Source organism: Orcinus orca, chromosome 7, assembly GCF_937001465.1.
Source record: "Orcinus orca chromosome 7, mOrcOrc1.1, whole genome shotgun sequence".
NCBI classification, from domain to species: domain Eukaryota; kingdom Metazoa; phylum Chordata; class Mammalia; order Artiodactyla; family Delphinidae; genus Orcinus; species Orcinus orca.
This window is the reverse complement of record NC_064565.1, coordinates 49649984-49666740: the sequence shown is the minus strand read 5'-3', so window position 1 is coordinate 49666740 and position 16757 is coordinate 49649984. Positions and strand designations below refer to the sequence as shown.

General features: G+C 41.9%; 1 protein-coding gene across 14 annotated transcripts in view; it reads left to right on the top strand.

Annotated features, from left to right (window-relative positions):
* Positions 1–16757, top strand: part of RBMS1 (RNA binding motif single stranded interacting protein 1) — a 212577-nt gene that overhangs the window by 108302 nt on the left and 87518 nt on the right. For 11 of the 14 annotated variants that reach the window (XM_049712083.1, XM_049712072.1, XM_049712080.1 and 8 more), the window contains exon 2: positions 9479–9654. In XM_049712083.1, the coding sequence (XP_049568040.1) occupies positions 9479–9654 (176 nt within the window). The remainder of the gene's footprint in view (positions 1–9478; positions 9655–16757) is intronic. The other 3 variants (XM_049712070.1, XM_049712075.1, XM_049712073.1) reach the window with 1 other exon arrangement.

Here is a 16757-nt window from a genome sequence, read left to right as displayed (position 1 = left end):
AAAGGTACTGTTAGGGTACATTGCATAGGGTAAAGGAAAATAACTTCTATGTCTTTGCCTGTATGTGTATACAGTGTTTCAATCTCAGGCAAAAAATTAATTTTTTAGGTGGATCTCAGGCAAAAAAAAAAAAAAAAAAAAAAGCCACTGTGCTTTGTGTCTCAGAGACAGTGTGTCTCAGAGACAACTATCTGCTTAATCCCTTCTGCTTGCTCACAGACATTTACGTAGAAATACATACACAGAGATACATAATAAAAAGCTGTCCTACATTAATTATCCATATTGTGTCAGATGTAAACTGCTAAATTGTACCATGAAAAAGCAATAAATGTGATTATTAATTTTTTTGAGTTGTAACTCAAAAATTTTTCCTGTTGATGTTTTACTTTGGCTATATACAAATCACAGCACAGTCAGATATGATTTCATTTTTTGTATTATTATTATGGGAAGATTTCAAATACTTGTTCAGTTTCCTGAAAGTACAGATAATGCTTTTTTCTCCAGGGACTGATTTGTGAAACCCATAATGCTGCAAGCTTATTCACATGTCCCTTTGCATCTTGGGAAAAAAAAAATTGAATAAATTCATTTGGGGTTTTTTGGGGGTAAACTGGCTCATGTTTTTCTAACTTTATGTTTAGTTAATCACTTTACAGTACTTTCAATAAGTGTTATGTAGTGTAAAGAAAGTATATTTTTAAATAGGTAATTTCCACCCTGAGGACTTTGCAATCTCAGCAATAATTCTTTACTTACAAAAAATGCTAGAAAATACAAACTGTACTATACATAGAGTTTTAAAAACAGCTCATTAGAGAAATGCAAATCAAAACTACAATGAGATATCATCTCACACCGGTCAGAATGGCCATCATCAAAGAATCTAGAAACAATAAATGCTGGAGAGGGTGTGGAGAAAAGGGAGCACTCTTGCACTGCTGGTGGGAATGTAAATTGATGCAGCCACTATGGAGAACAGTATGGAGGCTTCTTAAGAAACTACAAATAGAACTACCATACGACCCAGCAATCCCACTACTGGGCATATACCCTGAGAAAACCATAATTCAAAAAGAGTCATGTACCAAAATGTTCACTGCAGCTCTATTTACAATAGCCCAGAGATGGAAACAACCTAAGTGTCCATCATCGGCTGAATGGATAAAGAAGATGTGGCACATATATACAATGAAATATTACTCAGCCATAAAAGAAACGAAATTGAGTTATTTGGAGTGAGGTGGATGGACCTAGAGTCTGTCATACAGAGTGAAGTAACTCAGAAAGAGAAAAACAAATACCGTATGCTAACACATAATGGAATCTAAGAAAAAAAAAAGTCATGAAGAACCTAGAGGCAAGATGGGAATAAAGACACAGACCTACTAGAGAATGGACTTGAGGATATGGGGAGGGGGAAGGGTAAGCTGGGACTAAGTGAGAGAGTGGCATGGACATATATATACTACCAAACATAAAATAGATAGCTAGTGGGAAGCAGCTGCATAGCACAGGGAGATCAGCTCGGTGCTTTGTGATCACCTGGAGGGGTGGGATAGGGCAGGTGGGAGGGAGGGAGATGCAAGAGGGAAGAGAAACGGGAACATATGTATATGTATAACTGATTCACTTTGTTGTAAAGCAGAAACTAACACACCATTGTAAAGCAATTATACTCCAATAAAAATGTTAAAAAAACAAAAACAGCTGGAAGGAAGTTGACCATGCTGGTATCCTAACTCCATTGGGGTGAGGCAGGAAATTCAGGCTTTGCAGAGGTGTTCTGAGCTGTCATGATAAAGGTAATGCTGCACTTCCCTTAGGAAATTTCCTTTTTTCAATTTATTTTGAGTAAAAAGGAAGAGTTTGTTCTTGTCCCTTTGCAGGGCTCTGTGTCAAGGAACAAAACAGGTGTGGATTTGAAAATTCTTCATTTGAGACCCAAAAAGAGAATAAAAACACTCTCTATGCACCTGCATTCAGAATCCAGGAGAGTAATCAATTTTGTACCAGGAGTTTGGCAGGATTTTCTGTTTACCGTTTTCCAATAGCTGGTTGTTATGAACTTTCTTTTAAGGTGGTTTTGGAGCTATTACATGGTCTTTTGATGTATAAGAGATTAAATAGAATGTGAAATGCAACTTTTTACTGATTACATGTTGAAACAGAAAGATGTGAAGCTGTTAACCAACAAAAAGTCTCAGTAGGTCCAAGTTATTCAGCTATAATATTTTCATCTGAAGACCACTCTGGCTCTAAGAACTCTGAATATTATATCTTTAAAAAAATTTTTTTAAAATTTGTTTCTTTAAACTTTAGTTGTACTTTTAGCATAGCTTCTGTATTTACTGTATTTCCTCACAAACATCTGTGGCTAAATAGGGACTCTGTGCTTGGCTTAAGTGGTATACGGAGGTGAGACCACAGTGCGACTCCTGTCTGTCTTCTAGCTGCGCATGTGGTTGGGTGAGTCTTCTTTCTCGGGTCTGCTGATTCAACCTCTTACTCCATTCCTCTGGCTGTTGGTGCAGGTAGATAAGAGTACCCAGGGGCTTGGCTGGGTTTTGTCCTGATATGCCTTAGCTGGAGACAGCCAGAAGCATTATCCAGCCTTAGAATTCGGAAATGGAAGGGAGCTTAGAAATCACCCAGTCTAACCTCATTTCCCAGGCGAGGACCTTGTGCTGCTCAGAAATGATGCTCCAGTTACTGGCCAAGGCAAGACTGGACTCCAGATATGCAGATTTTTCCATTCAGTCATTTTTCTTTTGTATGTAGAGAGGAGGGGGGAGAATTTCCTTAGGTTTATGTCCCCCACAAGCTATGCTCTTCATTTATCATCTTAAAATTTTCTGTTCTCCCTGTGAGACTCTGAACAGTCATGTGTGACATTATATCGATATTCTATATCGATTTCTAGGTAATCCTCCTACCTTTCTAGTGTCATCCCCCCCACACGCACCTTCTCCTCCCCAAACATCAGCTTGTCCTAGCATACCCTTGAGCCAACCAAGGGAAAAGACCAAGGAAAAGAGGTTGCTCTTTTCCCTGGCTTCATGAAGAATGATGCTTCCTATCTGTATCTTGGTCGGCTCTTCTCCTCTGCCCACACACCCACCCCTTTCAGGACTGCCTTTCCTCTGTTTTTAATGACTTGCTGTTAATATCCAGCTCCCTCAGCCATCTACTCCCTCAGTGAAGCCGCCTTCAACCTTTCTGTCCCAGGCCCTCTCATCCCTCTCATCTCATCTCAGGGATGAGCACTTGGTTGAACTCTTAACTACTTTTAGAAACCATACCATACCACACCATTTTACGTGATGCAATTAAGGGTAGATAAGGCCAGGAGCCCACTGTTAAAAGCTTTTCCTTCCTAATGAATGTGCTTTCTGGTAAGGAAGTTTTGAACCCGTTGCCTTAAGCCCCTCACTTACTTTCTTGGCCTTCCAGTTTTCCGGTGAATAACATACTTAATGCCTTCAGTGTGGAATCTTTATGTTGTTTTTTGTTTTGCTTTTAAAGATTTTTTTTTTTTGATGTGGACCAATTTTAAAGTCCTTATTGAATTTGTTACAGTATTGCTTCTGTTTCATGTTTTGGTTTTTTTGGCCGCGAGACATGGGATCTTAGCTCTCCCACCAGGGATCGAGCCCACACCCCCTGCATTGGAAGGCGAAGTCTTAACCACTGGACTGCCAGGGAGGTCCCTGTTTTTTTGTTTTTTAAAGACTTTTTTTAAAGAGGAGTTTTAGGTTTACAACAAAACTGCGAGGGAGATACAGATTTCTCACCAACCCCGGGTCCCACACACTCATTCACTTCCTCCGTTGTCCGCATCACTCACCGGAATGGTACATTTTAAAATTTCAGTGCACGTCTGAAATTTATTTTTTTTTATCTGATGGACTTAGGTAAAGAGATTTCTATGTAGAGATTGCAACTTTACATTTAAGGATGAGATTTGATAACTATCTTAGTGAATATTAATTACGAAGCCTTGGGAATTTTTAGTTTTAGATTTTTTAAATAGCCAACATAACAACATGGACCTCTCTGCGTCGACAGACAGAATCCAGCAAAAGAATACTGAATAACCTATTGCTCAGTTTCATAGTTTGAGGCTACAAAGTTTGTTTCCAAACAAGGAACAGTGACAATATGAGACCCAGTTCATTAACTAATTAGCTATGTGATTTTAAGCTTTGATATCCTGGCATCCAATGGGATTACCTGATATCTGCCCATTTGTCCTCCTTCCCACATGATGGGTGAGTAAGACCCTGCATGTGTGAAGGGGCACCATTGTTCTGGGCTAATGTCGGTGCTGTCCTTTCGCCTCCTGGCCTACCCGGAAGAACATCTGCTTCCTGGCCAGCTTCTCATCTCTCACTAACTCACCTCCCACTTCTCAGCTGTGTACTTTCCCAGCTCCCTGTGCCAGGAACTTTATCTTTCTCAGTTATTATTCCTAGCCCTTTTGGAGCCACTCAGATGTCTAAATGGAAACAAACCAACAAAAATGTTCTGACTGTGACAAAATTGGCCTATTCAGATGATCTGCCCCCCACCCCCGTTCCATAATTTCCCTAAATTATTAAATTTCCTTTGTATCTTGAAAGCTTTGGGAGAAGAACCAGTATATGGCGTTAGTTTGGTAGACAGTGCCTTTGTGTAGTACTCAGTTCACGCCAGGCTTGATACTATACTATTTCCTGGAGAAATGATGATGTCCATGACTTCTGTCTGCTCTCAGGAGCAACTGTAATGATTATTTTGCTTCTGGATAAAGGAAATAGTTGATGTGGTAAACCTCCCTGCTGTTTGGTGGTGGGGTGTGTGTGTGTGTGTGTGTGTGTGTGTAGTAGGGGGTGGCAGGGTGGGGACAGGGATTATGGATTATAACCTTAAACTATGAGGATGACAGCCTTAAAGAAGACTTGAGGGTAATTAAAAGGCAGATACTGGGTTTCCCATCCCTTCAAAGTATATTCTTAGGAAAGTTACTAAGTGAGGGGGTGAGGGAAGAACAGCTTCAGCTATAAGATTGGTCAGAGCACTATTCTTGAGCCTATTAGAAATAGGAAGGAAATAAGACAATAGAATTTATAGTGACAGGTCTTTGTTTTTTAATTGTTCTTTGCTGAATAGAAATCTACAACAATGTACATGATTACTAATATATTTTTAGTTCACACGTGGTTAATCCCGTTTTTAAAAGAGACTTAGATTTGCATTTATATAGAAGAGACTTCTTAACGTGCATTGGGGTGAGGGGTGATGTGATGGGGAGGGAAATAGATTTACCGCACGTGTAGTTGCTGCGTGTCTGTCTTTTAGTGTAGGAGGTGAGTGGGCTTTCCTGGTGGGATGGAGGCATCAGAGCTGTCCACACAGGAAGTCTTCCCCGAGTGCTGTCCACACAGGAAGTCCTCCCTGATTGTGGTCCACACAGGAAGTCCTCCCTGAGTGTTGACAAGCCCTCTTCCTGCTGGTGCCCACACCCACTCCTGCAGGGAGTGCAGAGAGGCTCTGCTAACAGAGCCACCCATTTATTCACCACCAACTTTATTTTTCTATCACTTTAGGCATGCGAATTCAGCCTAGTTAAATGTTATTGTGAAAACTGAATTAGCTTGTTTTCCCTGCCCTTGGATAGATAACTTGATAGGTATCTTGTTTACCTGACCTGAAGCAGTGAGATTAGGCCAGAGAAGGCTGAGCTACAGACTCCTAGGCTCTTGTGGGATGGTCAGCACTTAGCTGTGGTCATTCAGCCACCCAGTTCCTTAAATAAATAGGTTGAATTTGTGAAAATTGTCCACATGCTTCATCCAAGGGGTGGAAGGTAGGGAGTGTCTTTTCAAATTCTAGGGCAGCTTAGGGGTTTTTGAGAGGCAAAATGTAAAAGGACAACCAGTGATGAAAATAGAGTTTGATAAAATATCGTCTACTTGTAAGCTTTTTTTTTCTTTCTTGTTTTTTTTTTAAGTCTGCAAGTTCATGCTGTTGAGGCACTTGACTACAAAGTGTAATTGCTTTAAATTGATCAGGGTTCTGAAGTTGTAGATAAAGACTTGTCAGTGTTTGTGTTTCAATCTGGGAGTGAGGGTGTCATTCTTCACTGGTTAAGTGGAGCCTTCCTAAAATGGTGACTCTGATGTTCGGCTGTAACGTGCTGTAGCTTTCCAAAATTGTTTGCAGAATTCTTTTAATGAAAAGATTTATAAGGTCGAATTTTAAAAACTGACCTTTTTAAGGGTTTTGTTAAAAAAAAAAGCACAAGTTGACTGTTGCTCATTAAATTAACTTAAAGGCACCTTGGAATTTTTTTCTTAAAAAAACTTAGCCACCAATGGTATTAAGTGTCATATTTCAGAAAAACTTCAATTTCATAATTTAAGTTGCAGGAAGAATGGGCACAGAAAAATGAAATAATATTAATAGTTCATTTAGGATATAGACAGTGTTTTGGGTGCCATTCAGAGTACAGATCAAGGGCTCTGGCTTTGTTGTCCAGCAGATCTGAGTTCAAATTGCAGCCCTGCCGCCTACTAAAAGTGTGACCATGGCACATTACTTAACGTCTCCTGAGACTCAGTTTCCTGATCTGCAAAATGGGAGAACAATAATGCATCTGTCTCGTTTGGATTAAGTAAGATGACGCATGGCACAGTGTCTGGCACATATGAAACATGCAGGATATGACAATAATCATTACCCTGCTCTTAACAATTATCATTAACCCATTCTGAATATTTTGGAATAAACTCCTTTATTGTGTTTGCATTTTCTTCTTTGAACATGAGGAAGTCTTTATCAGGATTTAAATTTTTAATTTCAATGAGTTCTAAAAACTCAATCTTTGATCTAAAATTTTCTGTACCAGAAAATGGAATATGGACAACTTGGACTAATTTAATGCTTCTTGTCTTTAGTCATCAACTATTTCTGAGAGTTGATAATAGGATTCATTTGAATTTAACCTTGGTCACCAGGACTCACCAGAGACCAGTCACCCTCCTCAGGATGCATTCGGGACCTCCCTTCTCCCAGGTGGGATCGGAATACTAGGAGATTTCTTTCCCCCAAAGAGTAGGTTAGAGAGAAAGTGGGGAGGCACAGACTGTATATGCTCCCCACCTACTTCCAGCATGGGAAAATATTGCTGTCATAAATATGGAGGCCGGTCGAAGATGCATTCCATCAGCTATGTAGATCACGGCTCTGCTTCTGCCAAATATAGATACATAAATAAAAGCCTGCTCCTTCACGTCCAGGAGATCTCCAGATAACTCACACATCCACATGTTTCTTTTCATTGTGTAAGTCTATGCCTGACACTCCACTTTCCACCCCAGAGAAGAGCAGAGGTGAGAGCTGAGGCAGACTTGGGATGCAGTCTTTCAGATGCCTGCTGGTTCACTTTCTTTGGGTGGTGTCATCCCACTGCGAGGTGGGCATGGACCCAATCCACAGCTTCTGTCAGACCCCTGCAAGGCTTACCCAGGTGACCACGTTTCATCCCCCGACTGCAGCGCTGAACACACCAGGTCCTATGGTGAAAAGCTGTGCTTGAGGCAAGCACAGGCTCTCGGATATGAATCAGAGGCGAGTTAAGAAAAACTACAGTCTTGCCTAGATGTCTACAACTGTCAGTTCTTTGTGTAAATCGAAGGCTAGGGACAGGGTGGCAATATATGTGTTAACTTCCCAGCCCCTCTGTTCTTCACTGAAGTGAGAAATAGAGGGTGCCTTGTTGATGGCAGGTTGCAGCTAGCAGTTATATTGAGTGACTTTGGAGAAGGGACACAGACCTCTGTGTGGCACAGCTGGGAGGTCTGAGGTGCCAACAGTGGCAGAGCAGGAGAAGGGCTTAGTTTATACCTGGAAAGCTGTTTTTATCCCTTAGAGACAAACCAGGGATGAGAGGAAAGGATTTGAGTTCAACTGCTTATTAAGGGCATAAATCAGATAGACTTGATAGGATATGATCTCAGACAGGTTTTGTTTGGATTAAGCTGTGCTGATGTTCCTGGTTCAAGTTCAGCCTTCATTTATACATTGACTGTTGTTAACCCTTCTTGCACCTCTCCTTTCTGAAAAAGAATCCCTCGAGATAAAGTGGTGTTTGGACTCTGATTTTAATTTAGCAAGGGCGCTGGGCAGTGAGAAGAACCATCTTCGTAGTATAGGCCATGAAGAAATGGTTACATGTCTAGATTCATGAGGTGCCCAGTGCCTCAGGGTACTGTGGAGTTAGGGTGGCCGTGGCAGAAACTGGGTGCAGAGCCAGATAATCTGTCCTGGAAAGTTGAGTTTGCTGACAAGGTCAGCAAGGTTATATTTATTGCAGGGGGTCTACGTTTTGAACTTCCTAAAGTGGAATTTAATTGTGTCCTAGAGATGCCTCATTTTCTTGTTTATGGTAGTAAAAATGAAGCTGTAAGATTTGAAAAGTTTGTTGAATGTCTAGTGACTAATTTTACATCTTCAAACTGTTACTCAGTGTCAGTGATGCCCTTGGTTAGTCCATTTATTATTTAGAAGATGTGAAGTAAAAACAATTCCAGTCCTGGTGTGAAACTGCAGAGCATTTGCTGTGAGGACACTTTGGGGTGTGCTGACTTCCATGTCAAACTGAACCATTTAACTTCCTCAAAGGTCATGTGTGTGGCATAGGGACAGAGAACTGTGGTTTCTTTCGATTGGTTAACAATTATCTGATGTGAGTACATTTTCAGACATTCTTCCTAGGTGGCTGCCGACTGAAACCACACCGAGCCTGGCTTGCAGGCTTTGTAAAAGTTACCTTGGTTGCTGCCAGGCCTGGGAAGTTTTCCAGCTTCTACACCATTCTCACAGGGGTTAAATTTCACAAGGTTAGCCAGAGCGAAAGGTAGCCGACCTGTGAATCTCATCCAGATGTCTCAAGGAAGCCATGGGCCTGTCTTAGAACTAGGTGAAGTCTTCCTTATTTGAGCCTCTTGACTGAACTCTAACCTTCTTACACTTGAAGAGTAATCGTTTTTTTTTAATCCCTAAGAATCATCTCAATAAAATTGTCAGCAAGTTTCAATCAAGTGTCCTTCAGAATTTGAAAACCTTTTCAAAAGTCCAGTGATTTCTAAATGACTGTAGATTAAAATGATATTATCAATAACTTTATGCAAGTTCGTTTTGAGTATCAGATGTGTTCCTTAAAGTATGTGAATAAAATCTTACAAAAACTTAGTCCTGTTTCAGGTGTAGGTAGAGAATATTCTGCTGAGTAAAATCCTATTATTCATGTTGAAGGAGAGGGTATTTTTGTAGAATGAACAGATCTTTTTTAAGGTGTAAATTAAAATCTGCAGTAAAGTAGCTGAAGATAAATCTGTATGCGTATCTTGGTAACTTCGTCTTGGTTGGGAGGTCATACAGCCTCTGAATCGGTTCTGTCTGGCGTTCTAACGCTGCCGTCTTTGTTTTCCAGCAGTCTCTGGTCCCAGCCCACCCCATGGCCCCTCCCAGCCCCAGCACCACCAGCAGTAATAACAACAGTAGTAGCAGTAGCAGCTCAGGATGGGATCAGCTAAGCAAAACGAACCTCTATATCCGGGGGCTGCCTCCCAACACCACAGACCAGGACCTGGTGAAGCTGTGTCAGCCGTAAGTAGAAGTTGTTCTTGTGTTTAGCTCCTAAATATCTCCTTGATCATATTACAGAGTGAGATAAATTGTGTTATAAGAGAGGTTTAGTACAAGACAAATCTGGGAATGCTCATTCTGGTCACAGTTGACAGGGTTCTAAGTTTTGAGTCCTTGGATGCTTTTTCAGTCAGCATTACGATCAACAGAATGCCTATATAATAAGATAAATGGGAGCATGTGCTCAGTAGAATTTGACTTTATTGGCGCATGAGAAGCAGGCTATGAATTGTTTAAAAACACGGCTGGTTCCTTTTTGAGGAGTGCTCATATTTTGTGGAAGCACCTCTCGGGGCCATTCTGTCTCATCATAAGAGAAACTTTCGTTGTCACCGTTCGTCAGAAAGGTAGTTACCGTCTAACTTAATCCTAAATGGGTATAAACGCTAATGCCAGGGGGGCAAAGGTAGTCTGTCTTCACTCACACCTGTAGTTTTGTGGTCCGGGTTGTTCACGCTCAGCTCTGGGCATTCTTTTTTTTTTTTAATTAATTAATTAATTTATTTATTTTTAGCTGTGTTGGGTCTTTGTTGCAGGCTTTCTCTAGTTGCGGCGAGCGGGGGCTACTCTTCGTTGCGGTGCGCAGGCTTCTCGTTGCAGTGGCTTCTCTTGTTGTGCAGCACGGGCTCTAGGCACGCGGGCTTCAGTAGTTGTGGCACGCGGGCTCAGTAGTTGTGGCATGCGGGCTCTAGAGCGCAGGCTCAGTAGTTGTGGCACACGGGCTTAGCTGCTCTGCGGCATGTGGGATCTTCCCGGACCAGGGCTCGAACCTGTGTCCCCTGCATTGGCAGGTGGATTCTCAACCACTGCACCACCAGGGAAGTCCTCAGTTCTGGGCATTCTTATGCCCAAAGTTCCTATTCCTCTTCTCACTGCCCCCCCGTGCTGTGTCCTGAGATGAAATGTGCATACACGTATAACTTTGTTCCAAAGGAAATTTGCATTATATGCTTGTCGATAAATAGAATATAAGTATGCTGCTTTGCTGCAATCACATTAACTAAGGAAGAAAGCACCAGTTTAAACCAAGGAGCCAGAAGCACTGTACATTGCAAAGATCACAGTGTAAAGACTAAAAGCCTCCAATCCCTTTAAGCTATAAAAGCCTACACGTACAACAGCCTCTTTTATTTTTCCAAAGACAATCATGGTCCCTCACAAACAGAACTTTATATAACTGTGGAAAAGGACGTCCACTAAAGAATGTTTCCTGTTCCCTGAAAAGTATTTCCATTTCTAAACACATGATTAATAGCATCTTATTTTTGTTGTACTGGGTAAAGTATAAATTTATTACTTCTTGCTTTAAGAAAAAAATTTTTTTCATAACTTACTTGGGCAGCGTTTGCAAACTGGAACTAAAAGTAACATCTGGCCTTCCATCAGGAGCGCTGGTGGTTTTGCTCTGTCGTGTTTTTAGAGAGGAGGGTGGGACACTGGGAGGTGGTTCGTCAGCATCTGGAGAGCCTTCGTAAGGCCGCCACCCTCAGGACCCTCCCTCCGCCTTTCCCGTGTTACCCTTCTGATCAGCCCCTTTGGACTTTGTCTGCAGCCTTTGCTCCCAGGGCAGTGAAATAATGTCCTGTGCTAGGGATGACTTTGAAAGCAAGTCCAGCTCTTGGGGTTTGTCATGCCTGACCGGAGTCAGATGGAATTTTGCCAGGCACGCCCTGCCCCGTTGCAGCTGTTCAAGACCACAAATAGGCCTTTTTGCTATCTTGTCTGCTGTTGACCTCTACAGGCATCTTCCTCTGCTTTTGCAACATAATTACAGGTAGACAGAGCACCTGAAGTCTAAGGAGCTAAAAATATAACTTTGTAGGACACAAAAGAATGAAATGAACCCTCACATCCTTGAGGTGTAAGAGAAGGGGAAAGGATTTCAGAAGACAAATTGTTCCTCAGCTAGTTTTGAATCCTGTAAGGTGAGTTGTAACATTAAGGGGATAGAGTTAAACAACCATAAAATACTAGAGTAATACCATGTTTTATATGCAGTAAATATGTATTTGAAAAATTAAACCAGCAGTTTTTTTTACTGAGTCAAATCATATTCCAAATGCAGCAGAAGAGCATTTGATCATCTTTCCTGAAAAATTCATTCCTTTGTTGTTGGTGGTCTCTTTGACATACGTGGATTTTCTCAGCATGTGTAGACATCAGTCTCTTTGCTGTTATCAATAGCAGCAATAATGGTTTGCCACTCACTCTCTCCCATCATTTGCAAAACCCCAGGTTTGATATTTAGCTCTGATGATAGTTTTCTTTATGTATTATACAGAGGCAAGACATACAGTAATAGAGAACTCTATGTCAATATCTGCTGAAAGCTTTGTTCCATTTAACACAGAGCATCTAATAAGTACCAGATTTGTCTGGTTGACAATTTTGTGTCTTAAAATGTGGAGAGAGCAAAAAGGAGCATTCCTGTTCCGGACTTAATTGTTTCCAGTAAAGAATAGCTAGTTGGCCACATGGAAGTGACAAGAACCTTATGGAAAAGTGACTCATCCTAGAGCTTAAAAAACTGGACATAATTAGAAATTTTTTAGAAAAGTTTCAGAAGCTTCTCAGCAAAGATAGGTGTAAATTCATAGCTCTAAAAATATATATATTTTAGAAATAAAAATTTAGCAGCGTAATTTACAAATTAACGTGAAGTGTAGGAGGGGCAACAATTGAAACAAGTAATTTGGGTCTCTAGGGGACTTGGATATTTTAGAGGGTTATGTAACAGAAAAATGGAAGAAGATACCTAAGAATGTTTGCAACAGGGACTTGATAACATACAAACAATGCGTGAAACCTGAAGGCAAGAATGACATGAGGATTGTGAAAACCGGAGAGGGAGACAAAGTATTTTTAAAAAGCTATGTTTGGAGTAGAACATACAGATGCTATAACGTTAGAAGAAATGACAGTGAAAAAGCAGATGTCAACACAAGAGATGGCAGTGAAAAAGCAGCCTCAGCCCAAGTCAAAGAGGGACTTGGGACACTGGAAAGTGTAGGTCAACATGGCTGAGGGAAAGGGGGCTCACACTGGAGGGTGGTCAGTTTCGGTGACTTGAAGGACACTGGTCTGAAGGACTGGGCAGGGATGTGACAGTGGTGATGGTGGTCAGGTGATAGGGAGTGAAAGGAGATCAATTTTCTAAGAGGATTTGATGAAAGAAGCTGACCAGCTCTAGCGAACTTCCGCACTGTGATGTGTGTATACATAGGAAGTCTTGTTGGGACCTCGTGACCACTCTGGCTGCTGCAGCTCTGCACCCTATTTCTAAAGTGTTATCTGCTCAAAAAGACATCAGTCCAGTTAACCAGCACATTTAGGAAATGGAATGAGCTGGGTGACAGAAAGGACTCATCTTTTACCCCCTGACCTTTAGATAATCTTCATTCTCCGCCTTCTCTAAAAGCAAGCCAAACAAAAAAGTTTGCCTGACTGTGTTGCCCTTCCAACTTCTCTGGCAGATTTTCTAGGCAGATGAGCCGACGGCTGTTGGTGCTGCCATTTTCTCACTACCTTAACCCTTTGCATTTTCCTTTCAAGTTTCAGCTGAAACTGCATGGCATCTTCCATCTCCCTTATTTCCTCTGGCTTGTTTTCACTGTTGTCCACATCTCCTCAACTCCTTGCTCTTTTTTTTTTTTTTTTTTTTTTGCAGTACGCCGGCCTCTCACTGCTGGGGCCTCTCCCGCTGCGGAGCACAGGCTCCAGACGCGCAGGCTCAGCGGCCATGGCTCACGGGCCCAGCCGCTCCGCGGCATGTGGGACCTTCCCGGACCGGGGCACTAACCCGCGTCCCCCGCATCCGCAGGCGGACTCCCAACCACTGCGCCACCAGGGAAGCCCAACTCCTTGTTCTTTTAAGTTTTCTTGGCTTGTTCCTCTGCAGCCCCATCCTCTCAGAGGGTTAGTCTCCACTCTTTCCAATTTTCTGCAGATTTTTCCACTTGAATATCTTACTAGCACCTCAGATTCAACACTATCTCCTTCCTCTCCAAACCGTCATTTTTCCACATTTACTCTCCCCAGGTTGAAGCTTTGGAGCAGTGTTGGCTATTTCCCATTATCCTCTTAGTCACCAAGCCCTGCGGCTTCTTCTTTGGCCTCTCTTCATTCTCAGAGCCGGAAGAATTGGGTGGTTCCTCCCTCCCTCCCTCCCTCCCTGAGGGGTGACAAGCGAGAACCGTTTGTTCCTGCTGCTGCCTCCCCTCGGGCGTCTCCGTTGCCCTTTCTTTTTTTTTTTTTTTTTTCTGCGGTACGCGGGCCTCTCACTGCTGTGGCCTCTCCCGTTGCGGAGCACAGGCTCCGGATGTGCAGGCTCACGGGCCCAGCCGCTCCGCGTCATGGGGGATCCTCCCGGACCGGGGCACGAACCCGCGTCCCCTGCATCAGCAGGCGGACTCTCAACCACTGCACCACCAGGGAAGCCCCGTTGCCCTTTCTTGATTTTCCAAGGTCGAGTCTAAGCTCCCCCTGCCTCCTTCATGCGTGGACCACACTAACCTCTCCTTATTTATTTTTATGCATCCCCACCTCCCAGTCAGCATCTTACTTCCATACATTTCTGTTCTCCAAGGGCTTGTTATGTAGCAGCATGTCTGTGACTGTGTGTAATGCTGACAGCATATCATCTTCACAGATTTCTTACCTACAGTATAAACTCATGGTGGTCAGGGTGGCAAGATTTTGGTGCCCCAGAGTTACCTACCACAGTGCTAGGCAAGTGCCTTATTCTCAGTCAGTAGCCTGTAAAAGGGGTCAAATAATGCTTATATCATGAGGTTGTGATTCGAATTAAATCAAGTAATATAAGGAGAGGAGCTGGTCCACAGTCTAGGTCATTGAGCAAATATTAGTCTCCCCATGCCTGAGCCTTTACTCCTCAAAATCCTCCTCAAAATCCTAACTACTAGAATAAATTTAAGTTATATGTAATCCTACATTTTAAATTAAGGAGAAAATACCAGATTCTGATCCTGAAAGCTGGGAAAGCCAGAGAATAGGTTATATTAACATGAACCACCAGCCTTCTCTCCCTGAGGCGTTTTTTGGGGGGGACAAGGGGGGAGGGCCGGGGGGTGGGGGGAGAAGCACTTCACTCACAAAAGACTAGTTTTATCCTCATGCCACTCACCCCTGATTTATTCCTTGTCATAATACTGTAAAATCTTTTGTTGTGTCCCAACTAATTTTTCTGAAAATTTAAAAACAATATTTGGTCCAATAAAAACAAACAAACAAAAACAGTATTTGGGCGCAAGGTTTGGTCCATAGTTCTTCCTGGTTTGCAGTAGGAGCAAATATGTGGGTCTCTGTTGGCCAAGGATGGACATTTCTGTGATACTGACATCACTTGAAAAGGTCTGCATAACTCAGTGTATCAACAGCATATTTTAAAGGAAAAAGTCTATTGATATTAAAACAAGATGAGGTATTTCTGCTCCTCCCACCTTCTACAACCTTTTTCTCATTCCCAAACCAATCCTTGGTCAACCAGTTTTTTGGGGTTTTTTTTCCCCTTTCATTCAATAGATATCTAATTCATTTCAAAGTACAGTAAAACATGATTTTTATATAAATGTGAAATTAAATCTAGCCTATAATATTATAGCCTATTACTAATTAAAAGGAAATATTTTTGATATAGAATGTTTCCTTGGTTGTAATATCCAGTATATTTTCATTTCCTAGTGCTTTGTTTTCTGTTTTCTGCAAGTTTTCCTTATTCTTTTGAATATAATGCAACTCTTAAAAAGGTGAAGCGGAAAAGCAACACAGATCAACAGAGGCAGACGTAAACTGCCAACCCTAATTTAAGACAGAATAAAGTAAATGTTATAATCAGTACAGTGTTCTGGGAGGGGTCGGAGAAAGTCTTCGTTAACCTCGATACCAGGGGATAGCTTTCGGGGAGGAGATGATTCTCAACCTTAAAGGACAAGGTAGATTTCATGCGGGGTGGAAATGATAGTGTCCTCCAGGCCTCCAAAAGGGCCCAAGAGATGTGAGCGTGCTCGGATGTTTAAGAAAGCACAAAGAACACTTCTTGGTGCGAAGCTGCCATTCAGCAGTTGTTCGTTAGCCAGGGCTCCTGGTGCCCGGAGTGGAGAGTGTGGATGCAGAGCAAAGAGAGGCTGAGATGCAGTTTGGGAGCATATCGTTAGCACTTTGAATAATAAGCTGGAAAGTTTGGAGTCTGTTCTTTAGTTACAGAGAAGTTGGCCCGTGGAGTGGAAGAGAAGCATAATTCAGTGTTTTCTTTTTTTCTCAGAATGGTAATTACAACAGAAGTCAGAAGGTTGGCTTGGAGAAGAGGGCTGTCATAGGCTGAGCCGACGCGACCCTGAACCAGGGTGGTGATAGGCGACGGAGGGGAGAGGCACTGGGACGGCAGGGCGCCTTAGAGATAGGAATGCGGGGACTGAAGCATGATTAAAAATGACTGTAAGGTTTTAGCTTTGAACAAAGTGAAAATGTGAGTTGCACTAACTGAGAGAGAGTGCACAGGAAGGGCACAGACTCTCACTGATTCTCAAACCCTAAACTCCAGCCTCTCCCTGTGTTCCCCAGATGTGGCCATCCTTTTATTCATTCGTATAAGCCACAAACAGGGCCCACTGAACTAAATATTTTTCTGAAACCACTAGTTGTTTTGTTGAACACTGACTTTAAAAGAATAATTTAAGTTCTGACTATAGTAAAAAGTCAGGGCAACTGTTAGGAAAATGGACAACTTGAAATGATAAGGAATAATTCTTTATACATTTCCATTTATCTCTGTAACTCTAAAATTTCTTAAGCAGTTTATCTGCTGAAAGTTCTTTTTTCTCTACCCTGGAATAAAATGATCATTCCTTTTATTTCAAAATCAATAGGCTACTTTTAAGGTAAATTTGAAAGTGAAGGCATTCTAGTAAGATAAATACAGTTTTTTATGCTTAATTAATCAACCTTTAACCCTAATAGGAAGTTAAACCTTAAGTGTTTACCCTGAAAGTAACAAGGGCCTGACAGACCCACTATTAGGAAATCCCAGGTATATATGAAATCCTTTG